At 37.1% G+C, this 27,254-nt stretch overlaps 1 protein-coding gene across 14 annotated transcripts in view; it reads left to right on the top strand.

Moving 5' to 3' along the window:
- Positions 1–27,254, top strand: part of UVRAG (UV radiation resistance associated) — a 319,164-nt gene that overhangs the window by 109,680 nt on the left and 182,230 nt on the right. For all 14 annotated transcript variants that reach the window (XM_078340195.1, XM_078340191.1, XM_035265389.3 and 11 more), the window contains one exon: positions 20,434–20,539. In XM_078340195.1, the coding sequence (XP_078196321.1) occupies positions 20,434–20,539 (106 nt within the window). The remainder of the gene's footprint in view (positions 1–20,433; positions 20,540–27,254) is intronic.

Genomic DNA, 27,254 nt, shown 5'->3' with positions numbered 1-27,254 from the left:
AGAAGACAGTGTGGTGTAGAGAAGGGAGCTAGAAATTAAGAAACTTGGCCTTTAGTCCTAGCTTTCTGACTGGCATAGCTTTGAGACACTGGACAAGTTATTTAATCTTAACTGTTGTTTCATTTTTGTATTTAAAATGAGAGCATTGAATTAAAAGACTTCTAAAATAACTCCTAGTACTAACATTATCATGGTCCTTTGACTGTAAAGGTGACCTTAATTGACATGAGTCAGTTTTATAGTTATTTCTAAAACTAACAACATTTAAAAAAAAAAATGGTTTACTATACCATCACATTTTCTATTCTACTTACAAAGTCATTATCCAGTTTGATTGATTGCCTTATAATTCACAAAAATTTCGCCCAGATTAATTTTAATGATTCCTAAAATACCAAGTTCTTTAGCAAAGGTGGAGATTTGCCATTATAGAGGATATTCAATGACAGTACCACAAGTTTTGTGAACTCCCAAAGTGCTTTGGACGGTGGCCTTCTTGCTGGAATAAATATGTAAGTTTAAGGGGATAGTAATAATTAGAATTACTGCTAATATTTGAGTACTTATCAAGTGATAAAACTGTAGATGCTTTTGAAGTATTTATCAGAATAAACCTTTGAAGAATGTACAATTTTTATCCCATTTTGCAGATGAAGCACAGAAAAGTTAGACCTATGAACTTTTGGCTGATGGTTAATAAACAACTGAGCTGGGATTTGAACCATCACTGACACCACAGCCTACTTTCCTAACCACTACACTATACTACCTATTATATTTATAAAATTCAAATGTGTCAGATTGCCTGATGTATTTCCACAAGTAGACATCATTAATTATGAAAATTCAGCCTTCAAAAAAAATTCTATGACTTTATTGTTAAATTGCCTGTCAGTATATTTGTTACCATTCTAAAAAAAAAAATAAAAGAGGCTGTCGCGCCAGCGTTTTTAGCTATATCCTTAATAAGCACGTTGTTGAGTTCAGCTGACATTTTGTAGCAAGATTTTCTTAAGGAAGGAAGTAGTCATTCATTGACTTACACTGGAGAGCAAACTGCATAAAAATTGCCTTCTTTGCTTTTATGAGCTGCCTAAAGTCTGTACAAGCCCAAGAATATGGATGAAACCAGCTGTTTCTGTTCACATTTTTGTCGTTGTCTATACTTCTCCATATCTTTATTATTAATTTCTCTGGAAATGAGAACTTTTCTAAAACTATAAGATATTTAAAAAATCTTAAAGTGTATTTTCCTTTCTGTAAAGCCTTCTTTAAAGTTACTGATTCTTATAGGAGTATCCCTTAGCCAAAATGCTTGGAACTAGAAGTTTCTCAGATTTGTTTTTTTTTGAATATTTGCATTACACCTACTGGTTGAGCATTTAAAATTCCAAATGCTCCAGTGAGCATTTCCTTTGAAGGAAATGTTGATGTGCTTTTTATGCTCAAGGTTTTAGAATTTGGAGCATTTTTGAATTTTAGATTTTCAAAATTAGGGATGTTCAACCTGTATCACTGTATCTGACCTCTCCCTCTCCAACCTGCTATTCCTTTGGTGCAAAGTTTCATAATCAAATTAAGGAAATGTCATGTTTCCAGAGTTGAGTTCTCTGAAAAAATTCCTCTTGCAGTGAAAGTCATAGACCAGAAGAACTTTGGATGCCAGTACGTCAGGGCCAAGTGGAAAGCCATTATGAACTCTCACATTAGCTAGCTTATGATTAGAAGCCTGAAAGTACAGAATCCTGGAAAAGGAGGCCTCTCTCCACACGCATGTAGTTTTCAAAAAGGAAAGAATGAAAGGAAGGGGGCTAAAACTTGATCATAAAGGATCAGGGCAATGAAAACAAATGATAATGAATAATGAATACTAGAAATCAAAATGCAAGACATTTTAAAAAGACTGGGTGCCAGTTGTAATTCAGTTTTGAATACTACATTGCAGAATAATTATTTTAAAAAATAGTTAAGGGAAAAAAGTATCTGAATTGTTGAATAATTTCACCCTATTTATTCATGGTGAACTTCAATCACATCTTATTGCTTCATTCTAAGTTCCTGTGGAGTGCGAATGTCAGCAATTTTCTGACCTTCAAAGAGGAAATTGAATAAATTCGTTGGAACTCTTTATTTGATAGTATGATTCTTTGAGTTTCTTGGGATGTGTTGTCATTTTTACCTTGCAGTGAACCTCACTACTGTCCCATCTAATGACTTTGAGTTAAATTTTTTTTTTTTGTCTCTGAAGTCCATGGTGGAAGCTTTTGCCTTTTGTTTAGACATGGTGATGATGGCTTTTCCTTCGAATCTCCACAAACAGCAAATTTACAGTGGACGAGATTTTCTTTCTGAGATTTACAAATCCATGTTTTTCTTTACAGCTCAACACCACTGCTTTCTGTTAAGGTGTAAACAAGTCTAATAATTTCTTTTTCAAATTGCCATTCTGATGAAACCTGAGTAGTTGAAAAATATGATGTAAATAACAATTTTAAAATTACAAAATTGTTAAGTATCCATTAAACACTTGTTAAGTGTACAGCTGTTTATCAGACACAATACGGGAGGGGCCACAAAGGGAAAACACAAGAAGGTAATCATCCAGTTGAATAAGATTTAGCATGTGGAAGAATTAGTGTCGAGATAAATGTATTCAAGTGCTGAACTTCATGGTACATGTGCTTACTGAATAAAATAACATGCAAGGTACTTAGTATCCTTAGTTTTGAGAGCCTTAAAACAGATTTGGAAAAAAGAGAAGCCAGCTGGACACAGTGGCATGCACCTATAGTTCCAACTACTCAGGAGGCTGAGACAGGAGGCTCACTTGAGCCCAGGAGTTTGAGGTTACAGTGAGTTATGATCATACCACTGCACTCCAGTCTGGGTGGCAGAGTGAGATCCTGTCTCTAAAAAATAAAGTAAAAAAGGTCTTACTTCCCAAGACTATATCAATATTTCAACATGAGTTTGAGAGGGGACAAATATTTATGCTATAGCACCTATAAAACCGTCATGGCCTCCCCCCTCGCACCCCCACTTTGGTAGCATTTTTAGTTTCCTTGTAGTTATCGATCTATTCAGGTTTTCATCCTCTTATTGAGACAATTTGGTAATTTATAGTTTGCTAGAAAATCATTCACTTTTTTTTTAAATTTATTGGCCTAAAGTTGTATATAATATTCCTTTTAAATTGTAAAAGTTTTGTCCTTATCTGTAGTTTGTTCTGTTTATTGTTTCTAATTCTGAAGTGCTTTTCTGTGTACTTCCTCAAGTGTGTTTATTGTATAATGAAGACGTTTTAAATTAAACTTGCTAAAATGCACATGGGTAGTATTATGAAAAAATCTGGGAATGATTTAGCTTGCTTTTATACCAAATGTGGTTCTTCTTGCCTGAAATGAGTTAGTTGAGATGTAAATTGGAAATGTGAAGAGTTGATTATTGTTCTTTAACTGTTGCTTCATCAGTGTTGTTAGTTTTTGAGGGTATGCATATCTTGGTTCGACTTGATGCACTCATTATTACATGCTTTCATACCATCTACCATCTCCTCAGTAGAACTTTCCCACCCATGATGCTACTATTTATTTTTCCCTGAAAGTAGGTTACTTTTATAAGTAGCAATAGTATTGTCTTATTTGATGCCATTACCATGAGATCGTGTTCTTCCCAACTATGTGCATGGTCTAGACTAAGGAATGTAGAAGCAGGCTTTTGGGTAGACTCCTGGTCTTTTGGGAAATGATCATATTTAATAAATCCATCAACAAGTATTTGAGTGATTCCCATGTGTCTGAGACTGCTGTAGGTGCTTTAGAGATGCAGAGAATTTATTAGGCATTTAAAGTCTACAGCACTGTAGCTCTGATCAACCTTTCCAGCCTGCCTCTTATGATATTGCTCTTGTGCCCTCTTTGTTTTATAGCACACAACCTACTTTCTGTTCTGAACATGTAATGCACTCTGCTTCCTTAATGACTTTGAAAAGCTATTCCCAATACCCTAAAGCAGTTCCCTCACATACAGCTGTCAGAGTCTTACCTACCCTCCTTCATACTGGAGCTTAAATCCTGTCTCCTTTAGTGAGCCTTTCCCAAGAACAAGTTATCTGAGACTAATATATCCATTTTTGAAAGGGTATTTAGATTTGTAGATACAGATAACTTCAGTAATGTGTTTGACAAGGCATGTCAGGATAGCTTTGGGAGCAAGATGAAGAAATATCAGCTAAATGACAGAAAAGGTAGGTCGATTGGTAACTACTTGATGACTTGCGGTCAATATAGAGGGAAATTTTTAATAGCATGGCATAGGGCTCTGTTTTTGGCCTAGTCTTTTCCAACATGTCCATTCATTTGATTACGTACCCGCTAAATGTTTATTCTGTACTACATGCTGGAAACTGTGCAATATGCTGGGTGTACAGTGGTGAGCAAGGGAGACATGGTTTTTCCTCTCAAGAACACCACAATCTAAGCATTTGAACAAAGATACAGAAAACTTACTAAGCTAATGCAGTGGTAACTTGGAGCTTATAGAGATGATTATTGCATAATGGAATTAGTGCATAAGATCTCTGGGGACTGGAAAGATAGAATTATATCCAGTTCATCTTAAATTTTAAGATGCAGTTTAATTGGGAAGAGAATATAGTCTTATACTTGAGTCCTAAAACCAATCGTAGGAGAACAGGGAGGCTTGGCATATGGGCAGCAGTCTGAGTAAAAAAAGATACAGAACCTTTAGTCAATAGTCAAGTCAATATCAATAATCAGTGATATGACTGTCAGAAAATGTTGGGTTATTAAATTGATAGACATGTAGTATCTACAGTGAGAAATAGTAAATATTTTCTGCTTTACAAACTTTAAAAAATGTTCTCAAGGCAGTTTCCCAGGAGTTTTTCTATGCTTGATATACATCTAAGAAAACATAAATTTATAACTGAATAAATATTGCATAGACTCTGAGAAAAATAGAATCAGAAATCTTAAAATAGTCATTTAAAATTCATTGAGTGTCTGTTGTATTCTGAGGGGTTAAGAGAAGGGCGAGGTGGGTCCCTCCCTATTTCTCAGGAAGGCAAGGGGAGTAATCTTTATTATAGTCTGTTACTGAGGGCCTGTATATATAAGGTTCTATAGGGAAACTCAGGAACACAGACACTACTAAGGTATAGGCCTAAGTTTTCAGAGTATGGAATCCACTGCTGGAGAAAGCCAGAAAACAAGTGATTACAGCCCGATACGAAGTCTGGATGGAGCGTGCTCCCAGTGCCGTTGAGGGAGGCCACAGCCCTTACCAAATACTAACTATTCCCGGGCTCCTACTTGAGTTCTTCCTCTTCCAAAATGAATTCACAGGTCTGTTTTGTACCTAGAGGTGCCTGGTCTTTTTTGCATTGCAGCCCAAGCAATCTTAAGTTTAAAACATACATTTGGTCAGGCTTCCAGAACAGTTTAAAGCTTATTTATTTGCCTCGGGAGTAAAGCTCCTTAGCCTGATATGCCAGGTCTTCATAATCTGACCTCTGCCTGCCTTTTTGCCTCATCTCTTGCCATCCTCTCCCATATGACCCTGTGCTCCAGCCTTGCTAAGCTGCTTACAGTTCCTGAATATGTTAGGCTACGTTTGTTTTTGTACTTGTTTTTGCTTTTGTCTGGAATATCTTTCTCCCTTTTTACCTAGCTAATTTCTACTTTTCCTCCTAACGTTGGCTTAGTGTTTACACCCTTCTAGAAGACTTCTGCTTCTATTTGACCCTCCCGCTAGAATAGATGCTCCTTTTTATGTTCAGCCCTTACCCTGGGCATGCCTGTATTACAGCCTGTATAATGCTGTTATAATTGTTTACAAACCAATTTCTCTACAAAAGTTTGAGCATTATGAAGACAATGCTCTGACTGATCTCCGCATTTTCATTCCTAACAGAAGGCAGGGTGAACACTTAGGCCCTCAGTGTTTATTGCGTGAATATGTAAATAAATGGTATACTTTTAGAGAGCATAGACTGTTTGCAGTATTTTTTCTCTTAGCACTAGACTCAGTATTAGCAACATAGAAAGTGCTCAATGTGAAGACAGGATAAATGAATAAATTTAAAGATATGTTAACCGTTATCAGATAAGGAATTAGGCTAAAGATTTATAATGTGCAGGTGTTATTTTGACTAATTTTGTGATAATATGCACAATATATGGAATCATGATGAGATGGCTTTGAAAGAAGGATAGTTAATATTTGAATTAAAAGAATGTATTAGTTTTTGATGGCTGGTTAATAAATTATCACAAATTTAGTGGCTTAAAATAATATCTGTTTTATTATCTCATGGTTTCTCTGAGGGCTGCTGTCGGCCCCATCGAGGCCACTTGCAGTTTCTTGCCACGTGGTCCATTTTATAGGCCCTCTCATGCTTCAAATCTTTTCTTTCAGGAAGGGCCAGACCTTTTTAAGAGATTACCTGGTTAGAGCAGACCTACGTTGTGTATTGGTCAGCTTGGACTGCCACAACAATATACCAGTCTGGGTGGCTTAAACAACAGACATTTATTTTCTCAGAGATCTGAAGGCTGGAAGTCTGAGATGGAGATGCCAGCATGGTTCAGTTTCTGGTGAGGGCTGTCTCCCTAGCTTACAGATGGCCACCTGCCTATTGTGGCTTTACATAGCCTTTCCTTGGTGCATGCATGTGGAGTGGGAGAGATCTTCTTCTCTTCCTGTTCTTAGAAGGCCATTATGACCTCATTAACTTTACCTTCTGAAAGTCCCGTTTCCAAATGGTTTCTTTAGTCAGAAATTTGGGAACAGCACTGACTTGCTTCTCTGCTTATGGTCTCATATGGCCGAAATCAGTGTCAGCTGCTCTGTGTTCCCTTTTGGAGCTCTGGGTCCTTATTTAAGCTCACATGGTTGTTGGCAGAATTCATATCCTTGTGGTTTATAGGGCTACGCACCTTGTTCTCTTGCTGATAGTGGTCTGGGTCACAGTCACATTAGGAGTTAGGACACTTCATCATGAATTTGGGTGGGGGGATGGAGGGATACAGTTCAGTCCATAGCACCCAGCTAATCTCCCTTTTGGTTAACTCAAAGTCAACTGATAGGTGACCTTAGTTTAGCCCCCCCCCGCCCAATTCCTTCACCTTGTAGAGTAACATTTCTGGGAGTAATTCCTATGGTGTTCACAAGTACTGGTAATACCTAAGGGGAGGGGGTTATGCAGGACATGTACACTGGGGAATGGGAATCTTGGGGTGACATTTTAGAATTCTGCCTATCCCCAAAGGTAGTGGGATAAAATGCAGCAGCAGATTTAGTTGAGATATGAGATATATTGTGAATAGAATCATAGAATAATGGATGAGAAAAGCACACAGCAACCTGGTATAAGGGGAGGAATACTGAGGTTGGACACATGTATTTGGAAGGTTTAACGTAAATAATGTGTCTGCGAAAAAGCGCTTTGGAAACTAAAATTATTTAACATGATGCTGAGGTTTGTGGGGAGATGGTGGCACGAGTAGCTTGGGAACGATGGGTTTGTGGGTAGGAAATAAGGTAGCAGTGAAGACCATGGGCTGTGGAGTTAAACAAATCTGGGTTTAAATACTGATTCTGCCACTTATTAAATGTTACAGTTTTCTCACAGGTAGAATGGGAATGATTATGTGCAAAGTCTATGGATCATTGTGAATTAAAGGAAATAAGTTTTTAGCTTAGTACCTGGCACATAGCCAGCACTAAATAAATGTTTATTCATTCACCAATGAATTATTAAATATACATCTTCTATGTGCCAGGCACTGTATTAGGCCTTAGGTTTCTGGTAAATATTAATACTATTATGCCTGAGCTAGATTTGATTGGACTTTGAATTGCCAAGCTAAAACAACAGTTTAAATGTTTATTTAAATAGACCTGGGATGTTTTCAAGCAAAGAATAATATCTAATCATAGATTTTTAGAATTGTAATTATTTGGTGCTAGTACATTGTGTGTTTTTTGTTTGTTTTTGTATAAAGAGCTCAGATTTGCCTGTAGTCATTCTAATTATTGGTACACTAAGACTGAAAATCTCCATACCTCTCATGTCATTGTTTAGATTTTTTGAAGGACACTATTGAAATCTGTTTTAGGAGAGTATTCTGATGGCAGTGTTCCAAATTGATTGAAAAGGGCAGAGATTAGAAAGGAGGGACTTTTATTAATGCTGAACCAGGGTGCTACAGTGGGAATGATGAAAAGGAAATGATGGGGATAAGAGTAATGGGAAAGAAGAATCATCAGGTTTAGGTGATTGAACACAGAAGTGTGAGCAAGGGAAAAGGCAGCACTAGTATAATGTGATGTCAGCCCTGGAGCACTGCAGTGATTCATGACTATTATGGAATGGATTTATTTGATAAAATTTATTTGAATAGATGGATTTATTTCAATAGAATTCTTTTAAAAATGGAAAATGCATTTAGTGTAGAGAAATATCCTTTTATGATTGATGGAAGATGTTATCAATATGATTAGAAGTACATATATGTTAATTACCCATAGACACATTACATAATGAAAGGAACTGTGTAGGCAACCAAACACTAGCTTTTAGAGGGCCTAGAGTATCTAAAAGGTTAGTGTCCATCAGAGAAGAAGAAAGATAAAGTGGGGAGGTACTAGATGCACAAATCTTTGAAATTGTAAGTTTGTGGATTATGATATTTCCAGTTGTCTCTAAGGAAATGTAATTTTAGATGTATATAAGGTAGGTATTCCAGATGCTGTTGGGGAAGATAAACTGCAATTACTAACTGAGCAAATGAAGAACAGGGGTTCTTGGGTACTAAGTACAGAATAGAATTGAGAAAACAAGAATTGAAGCTAAGAAATCAATTAGGGGCTATTGACTAGGTGGCAGTGGATCTGGGGTGAGGTGAATGGATTTGAAATGGCTTTAATTAAGTCCTTGCTGCTAAATATGTAGAAACTGTCTAGGCCTTGGGTTACTTGAGTTTTGTGACAGTGACCTACCTGCATCAGGATGTGCTATTCCTTTAACTGCTGTCATACCACTCTCCCAGCAGTCCTTCTATTTCTCTCCGGATATTCTGGTTTAGAATTTTTTTTTTCTAATTTCTTAAATATTGATGTTGCTCTGGATTCTGTTCTAGGTTCTGTTTACTCTCATTCTCACAGTCTTCCAGAGTGATCTCATTCACTTTCATAGCGTGCTGTGGTTTCATAGCTAACCATCTGTGTGCTAATGATTGCCACATTTTTATCTCTGGCCAGGATCTGTCTCGTGAGCAAAAAATCTTTATATTCAACTCATATTCAACACATCCTCTTGGATGTTACACAGGCACCTCCAACTGAAAATAGAACTTTCTTCTCAAACTGCTCCTCCTGTGCTCTACCTCACAGTAAATGGCATCACCATTTTTCTGGTTCCGCAAGCCATATACCAGCAAACATTATTTTCTTTTTCTTTGGCAGTGTAATTTATATACAATATAACGCAGGAATGTACATACAGGTTGATGAATTTTAATAAATTACATACCATCATTAAATCAAGGTATAGAATATTTTCATTATATCCGGAAGGTTCCCTCATTTGCCAGCGTTCTGCCACCCTCATTCCCACCCCTGACCGAGTGAGACACTTTTCTTACTGCCTCATCATTTATTAGCTTTCCCTGTTTTTGAACTTCTTAGAAATGGAGTCATACAGTGCACTGTTTTGGTTTCTGGCTTCTTTTGTTTAACATACAGTTTTTGGAATTGATCCATGTTGTGTAGATTAGTAGTATATTCTTTTTATTGGTGAAGTGGTATTTCATTCTATGAATATACTACAGTTTGCTTATTCACTATTCTGTTGATGGATATTTGGATTGTTTCTACTTTATTGGCTATTTTAAACAAAGGCGATAGGAACACCTTACACAAGCTTTTTGTGGTCATGTGCTTTTTCTTATTTATTTGTTTTGTTTTTTTTAGAGACAGGGACTTGTTCTGTCACCAGGCTTGGAGTGCAATAGTGCAATCATAGCTCATTGTAACCTCAAGCTCCCGAGCTCAAGGGATTCTCCCTTCAACCTCTCACGTAGCTGGGAACGGATATGCACCACCATGCTTGGCTGATTTTTATTTTTAGCAACGGGGTCTTGCTATGTTGCTGAGGCTGATCTCAAACTCCTGACGTCAAGTGATTCTCCCACCTCAGCCTCCCAAAGTGTTGGGATTATAAGTGTGACCCACTGCACCCAGCACACATTATACCTGAGAGCGAAACTGTTGGCTTATTCAAGAGGTGTATATTTAACTTATTAGATATTGCCACACAGTTTTCCAAAGTAGTTATACATTTTTATAGTCCCTCCAGCAATGTTTGAAAGTTCCAATTGCTCTGCCTCTTGCCATCATTTGGTATTGTCAGTTTTGTAAGTTCTAGCCACTACAATAGGCTTATAGTAGTATATCATTTTGATTTTGATTTTTAATTTTATAATGATTGAAGATATTGAGCACCATTTCATGTGCTTATAGCCCATTCTTATATGTTATTTTTTGAAGTGTTCATTCAAACATTTTGCCTATTCTCATTTATTGGGTTGTTTATATTTTTATTTTTATGTAGGAATTTTTTACATATTTTGGATGAAAGTCCTTTGTCAGGTGTACACACACACACACATACACCCTAAGTTTTTTTTCCTAGTCATGATTTGATTTTTTTCATTTTCTCAATAATGCCCTTAGGAAATTTTTACCTAATCCAGGTTCTTGAATATATTTTTCTATGTGTTATTCCAGAAGCTTTGTAGTCGTAGCTTTTACATTTAGGCCCCTAATTCATCTCAAATTAATTTTTGTGTATGAGGTGAGGTACGTGTTAAGGTTCATTTATTTCCTATATAGGTATTAAGTTATTTCACTGCCATTTGTTGGCAAAGCTTTTCTTTTATTACAAAATTGATTATGTATGATTCTTTCTGTAATCTGAATTATGTTTCATTGATCTATTTGTTTAGTTCTATGTAAGTACTGCTGCCTTACTCACTGTAGCTTTATGATAGGTCAAAAATCTGGTACTGTAAGCCCTCCAGCTTCCCCTCCTCAGCACTTTCTTGGTGTTCTAGATCTTTTGTATTTGCATATCAATTTTAGAGGCAATTTGCCAATTTCTCTTAAACAAAAACCTTTTGGATTTTTGATTGGGATTGCTTTGGCTCTAGATCAATATAGGGAGACTTGACTTCTTAATAATATCACGTCTTCCAATCCATGAAATGGTCTCCATTTATTCTTTAATATCTCAGCAGTGTTTTATGGTTTTCAATGTGCAGGTCTTTCACACCTTTCTTTAGATTTATTCCTAGTTAGTTATTGATATTATCTAGATACACTGATTGATTTTTATATATTAATCTAAACTCTTGCAATTTGCTGAACTTACCTAGTAGTTGGATTGTAGATTTCTTTGGATTTTTCTACACACACCATCATAGCACCTTTTAGTAGATTTGTTTCTTCCTTTCCTATACCTGTGACTTTTATTTACTTTTAAAATGCATTATTATAATGGTTTGGACTTTGAGTACATATAGAATAGAGTGATGAAAGCATATCTTTGTCTTATTTTGGATTATAAGTGTAGGATTGGCTATAGATTTTTTCTATATACCCTTTATCAGATTAAGAAAGCTCCCTTTCCTCCTAGTTTGTTGAGGTTTTGTTTTTAATCAATAACAGGTATTAAATTTTATCAAATGCTTCTTTTTTGAATCTTTTAAGATAATCATATTTTTCTTCTTCATTCTGTCATTGATTGATTTTCAAATATTATACCAACTTTGTATAGTATTTGAAAATCCGTCAATAACAGAATGATAGAACCTATTCAGATAAATTCCGTTGATCAAGTTGCTTTATCCTTTTCATATATTACTAGAGTTGCTTTCTTAACATTTTGTTAATGGTTTTTGCAGTTATGTTCATGTGTAATACTTGGTTTATCATTTTTTTATAGTGTTTTGGTATCAGGGTTTTGTTGACCTCATGAAACAAACTGAAAAGCATCTCATCTTCCTGGAAAGATGTTTGATACTGCTGGTGTTTTACCAGTGAAGCTATCTGAGCCTAGAGTTTCCTATGTGAGAAGATCTTTAATTACAAGTTAATTTCTTTAACAGATAATGGTTCTTTAGATTTTCTGTTTCTTTTGGAAATTTGTAGATTTTAAACAATTTGACTGTTTCATTTAAGTTGAATTTATTGGCATAGAGTTGCTGATAATTTCTCAATTCCTTTAAAATATCTGAAGGATCTGTAATGATGTCTTCTCTTTCCTTTTTATGTTGGTAATTTGCTTTCAAGCATCATTCTTTATCTCTCTTCTCTCTCACTTTTCACATTGACACCATCTTGTCACTATTTTAATTTAGGACAGAGCCGTCTGTTACTTGGACTGTTGGAATAGCCTTTCTCTGTGTGCCATTCACCTTATTACAAGAAGAAATATCTTTCTAAAGTGCAAGTATAATTAAATCTTTCCCAGTTTAAAACTTTTTTAATGGTTTTCTAATGCTTCAGAATAAAAATCTAAGCACCTTCATATGAAATACAAAACCGTTAATGATAAGGTGTTGATTTGTTTTAGTAGGTGCCTGTCTTTCCTGCATTTCTTCTCCCTTTTTATCTCTCTGCAACCCATAGGGAACTATACCTCACTGCCTTTTAGGTATTCTAATTTGTCATTCTTCACCTTAAACTTGAATGCAGGGTTTCTGTTGTGATATGATCAATATTATCTTCTAACTTCTCCTTCAGTGAGATTATTTTTAATATCTGATTGGCATGGTCTCAGTCTTTATTAATAATTTGTTTGACATAATATTTTTTTATTCAATGTATCTTTACATTCACAGAAATATGTAGCCTCAAAGCACTTTTTTAGTCCAGTTTCAATTTGTTATCTCAAATCATATTAAAAAATAGGAATGCATCTCTTTGCTATCACCAGAATACCTGTCAGATAGCTACCTGATCTCTGCTTCCCAGCACCAGTGATGATGAGTTTTATTTCAGCTTGAGATTGTTAGTGTTGATATTGACCACTCACCCATATTATTACATGATATATATTTCTTTCTTTATAGATTCTTTTGATAGTTTGCAAAATCAAGAAACATTCCTCTGAAATTGCCCAACCAGTTTGGAGGTAAAGCAGTTGCTTCTTTTCTAGTTAGTCCTTCACCTCTTCATCCCCAGGGGAATCAGGATGTCCCATGTTATTTTTCAAAGCCTAAATACTTCAAACTTTTATTCTCCTGTTGGGTTTGAAAGGGGGATGTTATTAGCTCTGTCTTGATGTAGCAGGGGCTCTGAAAGTCTATTTGGATAACACTGAAGATTGGAGGAAATGTGACTCTGTCTGTGTGTTTTAAGCCCCTTAGGTGAGATCAGAAAGCGTCTGGGGCAGTGAGAGCCAAATAGTTGAAGTCATACATTAATTATGGTCATGAATCATTTTTATTTTTAAAGTCTTTACTATTTGACAAGGTTGTTTGCATAGTACCAGTGAAGTTTTAGGCAGCACTTTCCTACTTTTAAAGTAACAGACTATTTTGTTGATTTCTCCTCTGGGTTGATGATGCTTGTCATTTTTAGAGTTCTGATAACATTTTTAGTAAAAATTGCTATTTCCCTACATGATTGAGTGGTGTTCATGTGATTTTTCTTTAAATACACTATTTTCAATTTACAAATACAGGAAACTACCACACTGATCTTCCAATTAATCTTCCACTGATGTGAAAAATATCAAATTTTGGGACTGTACTTTTTATGTTCAGATATTAGGCATTAAGCCAGCAAATATATTTTGAGTGCCTCCTTTGTGCCACATTCTGTGTTTAGCATTTGGAATATATATGAGAAGGTGAAATTTATTTTCTCCCAGAAAGATCTAGGGAAGAAATAGGCAAAGAAATAAACAGTTGCTGTAAAGTAGGGTTGTATAATATTTATTGTGGTGCCATACACAGATGTAGCAGATTTCCAGAGGAAGAAGTGCCTCTACCTGTCTGGAATAGTCAGGAAAGGCCTTTCAAGAAGAGGTGGCTTGAGCTGCCTCTAAAGAATTAGGAATTTATTTATCTGTTAAGGAACAGGAAGAACCGGTAGGCACATGGAACAGCTCACACAGGGGTACAGAAGGAAGAAATGGGAGGATATGTGTGCAGAGTTACCTGTAGTTCAGTATTGCTGGAGATGAGGGTGCAAGGTAAAAGGTATTAGGAACGAAACTGGATGTTTCAGCAGGATTCCATCACAAAGGGCCTTAACCTTGATGTAAAATTACTCTAGAGCTGTCTTTTTAAGAAAGTATTACTGTCAATGTAGATTAAACACACAAACACACCCAGACCAAGAGGCAACAGGATGGAGTATAATCTCCTCTGTTGGATTCTCTAGGAACCCTGAGAGATTTGTTGAATTACTGATCCCATGAGCAAAATAGCTATATTGAGAGTCGCTTCTTTTTAGATGACCTAAGAAATCATCAATAAATATCAGGCAATTTCTAAAAGTACAGAATAGAATATATCATGAATATTTCTAGGGTTTAGGGTAATAATAATAATAATGTTGGCAGAGTTAGCAATACCATGAAACAGCTAAGAAAATGAACCTCCTGCATATATGATGACTTTTAGGTTAGGGTTTGATGACCACCTTTTAAAAACGGGTAAAATTCACACACAGCGAAATGCCTCTGAAGTAAATTCTGTGAGTTTTGGTATACTCCTTACCATTGTCAAGACATCAGTGCCGGGGCAGTAGCTCACTCTTGTAATCTCTGCCTTTTGGGAGGCTGAGGTGGAAGGATGGCTTGAGGCCAAGAGTTTGAGACAAGCCTGGGCATATCGAGACCCTGTCTCTATAAAAAAACTAGCCGGACCCAGTTGCATACTCCTGTAGTCCCAGCTACTTGGAAGACTGAGGTGGGAAGATCCCCTAAGTCCAGGAATTTGAGGGGGCAGTGAGCTGTGGTCGTGACAGTGCACTCCAACCTAGGTGACAAAGTGAGACCCCAATCTCGAAAAATAAAGACTTAGAACATGTCCATCACCTCAGATAGTTCCTTTGTTCCCTCTCCTCCCTATGTCAGTCCTCACCCACATAGGCAGCTGGACAGTCTCTTAATTTGTTACCATAGGTTGGTTTTACCTGTTCTTAAACTTTGTAAAAAGGGAATCATACAATGTGGACTTTTCTGTTTCTGGCTTTTTTCATTCAACATATTGTTTTTGAGATTCATCCATATTGTTATATGTACCAGCGGTGTGCTTCTTTTTATTGCTAAGTAGATTTTTATTATATGAATACACCTCAATCTGTTGATTTTCCTATTTGATAGACATTTGTTTGGGTTGTTTTCTGTGAACATTCTTATACAAAGCTTCTTGTAGATAATAATGTTTTTATTCTTCTTAGGTAAACACCTAGGAGTAGAATTGCTGGGCTATAGGTTAAATGTATGTTTAACTTAATAATTTCTAAAAAATGGGACTATTATTTTATTAGGCTGGTGCAAAAGTAATTGTGGTTCTTGCAACTTAAAATAATTGCAAGAACCACAGTTACTTTTGCACCAGCTCAATACATTTTTGCCAGCAATGTGTGCAAGTTTTAGTTGTTCCACATCCTTGACAGCATTTGGTGTTGTCGTTTTAATATTATCTATTCTACCAGGTGTGAAATGGCACCTCATTATGATTTTAATTTACATTTCCCTGATGACTATGACTTTCAGTGACTTTTCCTGTGGTTATTGGCCATATCTTCTTTTGTGGAGTGTTTATTTCTCTCTTTTGTACATTTGTAATTGGCTGTCTTGATTACTGATTTGTAAGAATTCTTTATAGTCAGATAGGTGCTTTACAAATATTTCTCCCAGTCTGTGGACTGCTTTTTTATTTTCCTAATAGCACCTTTGTTAACATTAACAGGTGGTTCTCATTTTGGTAAAGTCTAGTTATTTTTAACTTTGTGATTAATTCTTTTTGTGTCTTCTGTAGTGAATATTTGTCTACCCCAAGGTTGCAAGAGATGGTCCTATATTTTCTGCAATAAGTATTATGATTTCATCTTTTATATTTACTGTGATCCTCAAATTAATTTTTTGTTTATAGGAAGTAGGGGATGAGATTGATTTTGTTTTTCTAGTCTTATTCAATGTTCCATAGCACCTTTGTTTAAAAAAATGTTGTTTTCTGCATTGATTTGCCTTGACTACTTTGTCAAACATTAATTTGCTATATATGTGTAGGACTATTTATGGCACATTTTATTCTGTTCCATTTTTTTAAATTCCCATGACCATACCATATTGTCTTAATTATGTAACTTAATAGAAACATTTGAAATCTGGCATATTTCAAGATTGGCTTGTCATTTCTAGATCATTTGCTTTTTCTATATAAATTGCAGTATCAGCTTAGTAATTTCTACAAAAAACAAAAGCCTTTGGGGCTGTGATTGGGAGTCTCAAATTATTTACCCATTTGGGAAAAGCTGACATTTTAACAATATGGAATCTTCCAGTCCATGTACATGTATTTTTTTTTTACTTACTAGTTCTTCTTTATCATAGCAGTGTTTTGTGACTTCGGGGTTGGATCTTGCACATTTTTGTTTATTTCATCCTGAAGTATTTTTTTTTTGATGCTATCATTAAAATATTTAAAAATTTTGTATCTCAATTGTTTGGGGCTAACACATAAAAGTTATGTTTACAATGTGCTGTAGTCTGTTAAGTGTGAAATAGCATTATGTCTAAGAACGATGCACATACCTTAATTAAAACATACTTTATTTGATCATCTCAACCTTTAGCAAGCCATATCTTTTTGCTGGTGGAGGGTTTTGCCTCCATGTCGATGGCTGATCAGGGTGGTAGTTACTCAAAGTTGGAGTGACTGTGACAACTTCTTAAAATAAAACAACATGAAGTTTGACATATCAACAGACTCTTCTTTCATGAATGATTCCCTGTCTCATGCGATGCTGTTTGACAACATTTTACCCACAGTAGAACTGCCTTCAAAATTGGAGTCAGTCTTTTCCTTCAAACCTTGCCACTGTTTTATCAACCAGGTTTAGGATAGTATAATTTTTTAATTGTCATTTCAACAATGTTTATAGCTTCAATGCCAGGAGTAGATTCTATCTCAAGAAACCACTTTTCTTGCTCATCTATAAAATACAACTCTTCATCCAATACAGTTTGATCATGAGTTGACAGCTATTCAGTCACATATTCAGGCTCCACTTATAATTTTAATTCTCTTGCTATTAAAACCACGTCTGCAATTACTTCCTCCATTGAATCTTGCACTCCTCAATGTTATCCATGAGGGTTGGAATTGGCTTCTCCCAGACTCCTGTTATTGTTAATATTTTGACCTACTCCCATGGATCATGAATGTTCTGGATGGCATTCAGAATGGTGAATCCTTTCCAGAATGTTTTCAATTGATTTTGCTCAGATCCACTGGAAGAATCAATATCTATGGCAACTCTAGCTTTATGAAATGTATTTCTTAAATAATAAAACTTGAAAGATGAAATGACTCCTTCATCCATGGGCTACAGAATGGATTATGTGTTCACAGACATGAAAGCATTAATCTCCTTGTACATGCCCATCAGCACTCTTGGATGACTAGGTGCATCGCCAATAAACAGTAATGTTTTGAAAGAAATCCTTTTTCTAAGCAGTAGGTCTCAAGAGTGGGCCTAAAATATTTAGAAAACCATGCTGAAAACAGATGTGTTATCATCCATACTTTGACGTTCCATTTATAGAACACAGGCAGAGTCGAATTAGCATAATTCTTAAGGGCCCCAGGATCTTCGGGATTGTAAATGAGCATTAGCTTCAACTTAAAATTAGCAGGTGCATTAACCCCTAATAAGAGAGTCAGCCCGTCCTTTGAAGCTTTGAAGCAAGGCATTGACTTCTCTTCTCTATCTGTGAAAGTCCTAGATGGCATCTTTTAACACAAGACTGTTTCATCTATGTTGAAAATCTGTTGTTTAGTATAAACTACCTTCATTGATGATCTTACCTAGAGCTTCTGAATAACTTGCTGCAGCTTCTCCATTAGCATTTCCTGCTTCATCTTGCAAGTCTATGTTCTAGAGATGGCTTCTTTCCTTAAACATCATAAACCAATTTCTGCTGTCTTCCAGCTTTTCTTCTGCAGCTTCCTTGCCTCTCAGATGCCAAAGATTTGAAGAGAGTTAGGGCCTTACTCTGGATTAGATTTGGGCTTAAGAGAATGTTGTGGCTGGTTTGATCTTCTATCCAGACCAGTAAAACTCTTCATATCAGCAATAAGACTCTTTTACTTTCTTATCATTCATGTGTTCACTGGACTAGCACTTTAAATTTCCTTCAAGAACTTTTCCTTTGCATTCTCAACTTGGCTGTTTCATGCAAGAGGCCTAGCTTTTGGCTTACTTGGCTTTTCACATGCCTTCCTTACTAAGCTTTGTCATTTCTAGCTTTTGATTTAAAGTGAGAGATGAAGGACTATTCTTTTCACTTGAACACTTAAGAGACCATTGTAAGGCTTGGCCTAATGTCAATATTGTTGTGTCTCAGGGAATTTGGAGGCCTAAGGAGGGGAAGAGAGACTAGAAATGGCCAATCAGTGGAGCAGTCATAACACACACATTTATCGATAAAGTTCACTATCTTATATTGGTGCAGCTCATGGTGCTCAAAAATAATTATAATAGCAGCACCAAAGATCACTGATCACAGAGCACCATAACAGATAGAATAATAATGATAAAGTTTGAGATATTGTGAGAATTACCAAAATGTGACAGAGACACACAAAGTGAGCACATGCTGTTGGAAAAATAACTCCAGTTGAATCAGGGTTGCCACAAACCTTTAATTTTTTTTTTAATTAGTATCTATGAAGCATAATAAAGCGAAGTGCAGTAAAGTGACGTATGCCTACATGCAGAAATATAACTGATTTTTTTTGTATATTGACCTTATATCCCATGACCTTCCTAAATTAACTTATTAATTTTAGTAGTTGTTTTGTAGATTTCTCACAATTTTTTTTGTAGATTTATGGCAAAATCTCATGATTTTTCACCTGACAGTTGTCATCTACAAATAAAGACAGCTTGACCATTTGGTATGGAAATGTCTAAGACATACATAAGCTATATTTAAAGATAAAGAGGCCAGGCATAGTGCTACAATCCTAGTATTTTGGGAGGCCGAGGCAGGTGGATTGCTTGAGTACAGGAGTTTGAGACCAGCCTGGGCAACATGGTGAAACCCCATCTCCACAAAAAATACAAAAATTAGCCAGGCGTGGTGGTGTATGACTGTAGTCTCAGCTATTTTGGGGGCTGAGGTAGGAAGATCACTTGAGCCTGGGAGGTCAAGGCTGCCGTGAGCTGGGATTGTGCCACTGTACTACAGCCTGGGCGACTGAGTGAGACCCTGTCTATAAAATAAAATTAAAATTAAAATAAGGACACCAAAAAGCAAAAACACACACACACACAACCCACAATTTAAAAATAAAAATAGCTCTTTATGTTACTTAAAAGAGACTTTACTGAGAATATAGTTGCTAGTTTGAATCTGGTCAAGTATGCCATCCCTCCCATTACTTTGTCTTTTCTACCATCTTTTTGTTTTTTCTTATCTCTTTGAGAGTGCCCTCTGCTTTGATTCAACCTTCTTAACTGGAATTGCTGTGAATTCTTTTTTTCTTTATGGATACCTAGAAGTAATTGTCACCTTTGATAGCAGTGATACTCTCTCGGTGACTTTAGCAATCCACTTAATTTCATTGTGCCTCAGTTTCCACATCTATAAAATGATAGTATTTTACCATATTATTTTCTCAGGGCTCTTTCAGACTTGTTTGAGCTCTTCATCTTACCTCACAGTACATCAGGGGCAGGCAGGCAGGTACAAAAAGGGTGTTTTAGAGTTTTAGTTTTAGGATTTATTGTATTTCCTATTATTTTATTTTATTTGAGACGGAGTTTTGCTCTTGTTACCCAGGCTGGAGTGCAATGGCGCGATCCCCGCTAGTTTTTTGTATTTTTAGTAGAGACGGGGTTTCACCATGTTGACCAGGATGGTCTTGATCTCGTGATCTCATGATCTACCCGCCTCAGCCTCCCAAAGTGCTGGGATTACAGGCGTGAGCAACCGCGCCTGGCCATATTTCCTATTATTTTATTGTGACTATGCTAGAGAATTGAAAATCAATTGAGTTCATTGTTAATTCTATGTATCCTCAAGGTTTGTATTTATATCTGAGGCTCTTTGTTGAATTTACTGTTAACTCATTTACATTTTTCTATAACTTATATTTCTAGGCTTCATAGAGCCCAGTGTGCAATTAAACAGACTCAGGTAACTGTTCAGAAAATTGGAAAGGAAATTGAAGAAAAACTACGACTGACATCAACAAACAATGAGCTGGTAGGTTTTTATGTATTTACCTGTTTACACTTCTTGTTTTCTAAAGGATAATATAGTATTCTTCTAGGATTAATTTTGAAAACCCTTTAGAGAGTTGTTATTATCTTCTTAATGTTTCACTGAGAGTTCTGTTGGCATTTAAATGTTGGAAATAAACTTTTCCATCTACTAATATTGTAACACACAAAGTGCCTGCTTTATTCTGCTAGATGAAACTTTATAGTACATAGAATTACTTAGAAGATAATTAAAAGGCAGTTTTATTAATGTGAACTCTAAACATGAACTATATAGTGAATGAAAAATAGCTGCCAGGAGGAGAAAAAATAAACTATGGGAGCTAATCTACTTTTGAAAGATGACTTTAAAAAGTATTTGGATTGAGCAAAATAGACTGGTTTGATCCCTTTTGGGAAATACTCTATTAAGGAGGCATTTCCAAAGAAATAAAAATCCTAACCCAAATGGACAGATTTGAGATTTAGTGTAATTTTGCGTTGTTTTATACTCTTCCTAGTGGAGCAGAAAAAATGTCTATTTTTGTAATGAATATTGTATTTTTGTAAGTACAATAGTGGATATGGCTAATAAATTGAGCTTTTTTTTAAGCCACTTTGGAATGAATAGCTTTTGAGGAACTTCGCTCTGTGGCTTAGACTTAAAATAAAATTTAGATCTTCAAATTAAATTCTAGTTAAGATTATTTGAGTATTTGTTTGTGTGAACTCATCACAGATAGGCAGCATCTTCCTGTTGTCATTTACAGCTTTCTCAGCTTAGCAGAGGGCCTTTACATCACAAAACAAAAGCTTTTTGTTGCCTTGAAGGTTTGCCCAAGATAATCATGTAGTGGAAGTATAGAAAAGCAGCAATGCATGTAATCTCACAGAAACTTTTCTCTCATGGAATTTGAAATTAATATATCAGTTCAAACTGTATACAGTTGCTGATTTTGACCTATAAGTGGCAGATTCATATAGTTCAACCTAATATATAACAGCTACCTGGCACGTAGCAAGCATACAAAATATGGTAGCTACAGTAACCATAGTAGTAATTCTTATTATTCATGTGACTTTCCTTGTCTATAGAAACGTCTTCCATTTCAAAGGTACTATTAAACCGCCTCTTTTTGTAACTTAGACCCAATAAAGGACTAAATTTTAAACCATCAATTTATTGAAAAGGAGGAAAAAAATCACTAATTTTAATTCTTTCTATAGTGTATAAAAATACTAGATCTTTAGAACCTTTGGGAAAAATTGCTAGGTTTTATTTTTATTTTCCTCTCTGAAGGCAAGACTGAGAAATTACTTGTTTCATTAAATGACAGCATGTACTTTATCTCAGTGTGGAAAAATGTATTTTTAATCCTGTTTTTTAAAAAAATGTAAGTGGTGACACAGAGCAAAGTAATAGAATGCGTGAGTTTAAAGAGGTCAAGTTCAGAGGTTCACTGTATGTTATTATGCTGCCTCATCAACAGAAGAAAATCATTGGATTTTTGAACTGAATGTGAACCTAGAAATCCTCTTGTTCTCTAATAACCCCATTTAAAACTACAGCCCCCTCAGTATGTTCTGTCCCCTTTCCTGCTTTACTGTTCTCTACAATATTCATTATCATTTGCCATGGTATATATTTTACATATTTTTCTATCTCTTTAAACTTTATAAGGCAAGGGGTTTTTATCTTTTTTTTTTTTTTTTAGCATTGGTATATTTCCAGCATCTACAAAAGTGTTTGCCACATAGTAGGTGCTCAGTAAGTATTTGTTGAATTTAAAAATGAATCTAGCTTAATGTCCTCTTATAATAGGACAGGAAAATGAAGCTTAAAGAAAGGAAACAACTTTCTCACAATAATTTGACAATAGAGACAGAGAATTCAGTTTACTTGTTTCCTTTCAGAGAATAATACCATCTGCATGTTCATTAGTCACCTTAAGTTTTACCTGTAGCATATTAGAAAACTTTACTATTTGTCTTTTTTCTCATTTACTTTTCAAATTGGCCCTGGCCATTGTATTCCAGCCCATCCATTTCCCGCATTTAGAAATCATTTTCATTTTAACCTGAGTAACAATGCAGCAAGAAGGCATATTTGATGTTGAAGGAAATCGGATTACCTTCTGAGACTAACTGTATGACAAGAAATTGGGTTCATGCTGGCGACTTTCAAAAATTTGCCATCTTCTCACATAACATGAATGCCTGACATTTAATTACATTTGTTGTGAAATTTCTGCTGTTGAATTTTTTTGTTTTGAGGTGAAATTTCACTCTGTTGCCCGGGCTGCTCTTGAAATCCTGGCCTTAAGTTGTCCTCTCACCTGAGCCTCCTGAGTAACTGGTATTATAGACATGTACCACCATGTACAGTTTGTGTTTTAGATTTTGTCAAATGCCTTTTCTGTATCTGTTTCAATGAATGTATGCTTTTTCTCTTCTGTTATGGTAAAAAACATAGGTTGATTTTTTGAATGTTAACTCAATTTTGCATTCCTGGGGAAAGCCCTCCTGCTCATGGTGAATTACTTTTTAATACATATTACTGGATTTAATTTGTGAAAATAGTTTAAAGGAATCGTGCACATATATTTATAAAGAATATTGATCTGTAGTTTGTTTTCTTTCTTTCATCTCCCCTCCCCTCCCCTCCCCTCCCCTCCCCTCCCCTCCCCTCCCCTTTTTCCTTTCCTTTCCCCTTTCCTTTCCCCTCCCCTCCCCTCCCCTTTTTCCTTTCCTTTCCCCTTTCCTTTCCCCTCCCCTCCCCTCCCCTTTTTCCTTTCCTTTCCCCTCCCCTTTTTCCTTTCCTTTCCCCTTTCCTTTCCCCTCCCCTTTTTCCTTTCCTTTCCCCTTTCCCCTTTCCCCTTTCCTTTCCTTTCCCCTTTCCCCTTCCCTTTCCTTTCCCCTTCCCTTTCCTTTCCCCTTGCCTTTCCTTTCCCCTTGCCTTTCCTTTCCCCTTGCCTTTCCTTTCCCCTTGCCTTTCCTTTCCCCTTGCCTTTCCTTTCCCCTTGCCTTTCCTTTCCCCTTGCCTTTCCTTTCCCCTTGCCTTTCCTTTCCCCTTGCCTTTCCTTTCCCCTTGCCTTTCCTTTCCCCTTGCCTTTCCTTTCCCCTTGCCTTTCCTTTCCCCTTCCCTTTCCTTTCCCCTTCCCTTTCCCCTTTCCCCTTTCCTTTCCCCTTTCCCCTTTCCTTTCCCCTTTCCCCTTTCCCCTTTCCCCTTTCCTTTCCTTTCCCCTTCCCTTTCCTTTCCCCTTCCCTTTCCTTTCCCCTTTCCTTTCCTTTCCCCTTCCCTTTCCTTTCCCCTTCCCTTTCCTTTCCCCTTCCCTTTCCTTTCCCCTTTCCCCTTTCCTTTCCCCTTTCCCCTTTCCTTTCCCCTTTCCCCTTTCCCTTTCCCCTTTCCCCTTTCCCCTTTCCCCTTTCCCCTTTCCCCTTTCCCCTTTCCCCTTTCCCCTTTCCCCTTTCCCCTTTCCCCTTTCCCCTTTCCCCTTTCCCCTTTCCCCTTTCCCCTTTCCCCTTTCCCCTTTCCCCTTTCCCCTTTCCCCTTTCCCCTTTCCCCTTTCCCCTTTCCCCTTTCCCCTTTCCCCTTTCCCCTTTCCCCTTTCCCCTTTCCCCTTTCCCCTTTCCCCTTTCCCCTTTCCCCTTTCCCCTTTCCCCTTTCCCCTTTCCCCTTTCCCCTTTCCCCTTTCCCCTTTCCCCTTTCCCCTTTCCCCTTTCCCCTTTCCCCTTTCCCCTTTCCCCTTTCCCCTTTCCCCTTTCCCCTTTCCCCTTTCCCCTTTCCCCTTTCCCCTTTCCCCTTTCCTTTCCTTTCCTTTCCTTTCCTTTTTCCTTTCCTTTCCTTTTTCCTTTCCTTTCCTTTCCCCTTTCCCCTTTCCTTTCCCCTTTCCCATTTCCTTTCCCCTTTCCCCTTCCCTCCCCTCCCCTCCCCTCCCCTCCCCTCCCCTCCCCTCCCCTCCCCTCCCCCTCCCCTCTCCCTTCCCCTCCCCTCTCCCTTCCCCTCCCCTCCCCTCCCCTCCCCTCCCCTCCCCTCCCCTCTCCCTTCCCCTCCCCTCCCCTCCCCTCTCCCTTCCCCTCCCCTCCCCTCCCCTCCCCTCCCCTCCCCTCCCCTCCCCTCCCCTCCCCTCTCCCTTCCCCTCCCCTCTCCCTTCCCCTCCCCTCCCCTCCCCTCCCCTCCCCTCCCCTCCCCTCCCCTCCCCTCCCCTCTCCCTTCCCCTCCCCTCTCCCTTCCCCTCCCCTCCCCTCCCCTCCCCTCCCTTCCCTTCCCTTCCCTTCCCTTCTCTTTTTCCCCTTTCCCCGTTTTCCCCATTTTCCCCTTTCCTTTCCTTTCCTTTTTCCTTTTTCCTTTTTCCTTTCAAAACACAGTTTTGTTTTCAGGAAGAATATGTACAGAATTGGAATTATTTCTTAAATGTTAGGTAGAATTTACATTGATGCCATCTGGGCCTGAAGGTTTTTTTGTGAGGTTTTTGAACTGGAAATTCAACTTCTTTCATGACTTACCTTTTGAGTGAACTTTGGTAGCTGTGGCTTTCAAGGATTTGTCCATTTTATTTAAGAGGTCAGTCTTTTTACATTTTAGCTATTGTAGCAGTTATGTAGTATTTTCTCTTTTTGTTCTAAATTGTATTTCTATGATGAGCATTTTTCATATCCTGTTGGATAAGCATGCATCTTTTAAGTATCATTTCAGGGCCAGGTGCGGTGACTCACACTTGTAATCCTAGGACTTTGGGAGGCTGAGGCGGGTGAATCTCTAGGTCAGGAGTTCGAGACCAGCCTGGCCAATAGGGTGAAACCCCATCTCTACTAAAATACAAAACATTAGCTGGGTGTGGTAGCATGTGCCTATAGTCCCAGCTACTTGGGAGGCTGAGGAAGGGGAATCGCTTAAATACAGAAGGCAGAGGTTGCAGCGAGCTGAGATTGTGCCACTGTACTGCAGCCTGGGCAACAGAGTGAGACTCTGTCTCAAAAAAAAAAAAAAGAAAAAAAAAAGGTAGTATCAGTTAAAATATTTTTGCCCATTAAAAATAAACTCTTTATTTTAGATTTATAGGAAACTTGCCAAGATAATTCAGAGTTCCCACATACCTTTCATCTGTTTTTCCCTAATGTTAACATCTTATGTAACTATAGTACATTTGACATGGTATGTGGTTAAAAAAAAATTGACATTGATATGATACCATTAACTGTGGAGTTTATTCACATTTCACCAGTGTTTCCATTAATGTCTTTTTAAAAATGAATACACTTTTAATTTTAGAACAGTTTTAGGTTGATAGAATTATCACAAAATTAGTACAGGGACTTACCCTATATGCACCACACCCAGTTTCTCCTATTATTATCTTACCTTAACATGGTACATTTTTTTATAATTGATGAACCTATACTGATAAATTACCATTAACCAAAGTTCATGCTTTATTCAGTTTCTTCTTTCAGCTTTTACCTAATGTTCTTTTTCTAGTCCATAATCCTATCCATGAAAACATACTGCATATAGTAATAGTAATCATGCTTCCTTAGATTCTTCGTGATTGTGAAAATCTTTCAGACTTTTCCTATTTTTGATGACCCTTGTGGTGTTGAGGACTTTGACAGGGCAGGTATTTTATAGAATATTCCTTGATTAGGATTTGTCTGATGTTTTTCTCTTGATTAGACTGGGTCCTGATTCCTATTTTTGTTGCAGTATTTAGTTCAGGATACCACACCGGATTTTGTCATCATGTTTTCCTAGTCTCCAATCTATGTGTTTCTCTGTTTTCCTTTTTAAAATCGCTGTGACTAATCACTGTTGATATGAACCTCAGTCATTTGGTTAAGGTAGTATCTCCCAGGTTTCTCCATTACCAACAAGTTCCTTTTCTGTACTCTGTTTTTTGAAAGCAGGTTACTGAAGTTTCTAAGTCAGAGGAAGGGAATTAAATTCCACCTCCTGGATGGGGGAGTATCTATATATGTTATTTAAAATTCTTCGTGTGGAAGATTTGTCTCTTCTCCCACCATTTATTTGTTTCTTTAATCAATTACTAGTGTGGACTCATGCATGTTTATTTTATACTTTGGGTTATAATCCAGTTCTATGTTATTTTTTTTCTTGCTCAGCTTTTGGATTTGACCATTGAGAGCTCTTTCTAGTTGGCTCTTATGTCCTTTGATATATCCCTATCTCTTTTTTTGTTTGTTTGTTTTTAAAATACTTCCTTACTCCTTGGCACTATATGATCCAATCTCATCTTAGGTTTTTCCCATCCCAGCCCTAGAATTAGCCATTTCTCCAGGAGCCCTGTTTCTTTTGTTTAATAATGATATTTAGAAACAAGGTCTGGGCCTGTTGCCACTAGGTTGCTTCTAAGACCTCTCAATAGACAGAGCTATGTATGCACACATTTCTGTCTCTCTGTATATTAAATTGAGATAATATGAATCATTTACACTCTAATGCCACAAAGTGCATTCTAGTCATCCTCGTCATGTTGTTTATTTGTATTTTCTTTTTCTGATGGGAGAAACTGGCTCCCATTATCTGTAATTTACTTACTTATTTGTTTAGTCCTAGAAACATGTAAAGTAGTTTCAGATTTGTTCTCTGTCTCACTCCCGCTGTCTTCTTTAAGGAGATTAAGTCTTGCTCTGTCACCCAGACTGAAGTGCAGTGGCACGATCAATAGCTCACTGCAGCCTCAAACTCCTAGGCTCAAGTT

This window comes from Callithrix jacchus, chromosome 10, assembly GCF_049354715.1.
Source record: "Callithrix jacchus isolate 240 chromosome 10, calJac240_pri, whole genome shotgun sequence".
NCBI lineage: Eukaryota > Metazoa > Chordata > Mammalia > Primates > Cebidae > Callithrix > Callithrix jacchus.
The sequence above is the reverse complement of the archived record's forward strand: the minus strand, read 5'-3'. Positions and strand labels throughout refer to the sequence as shown.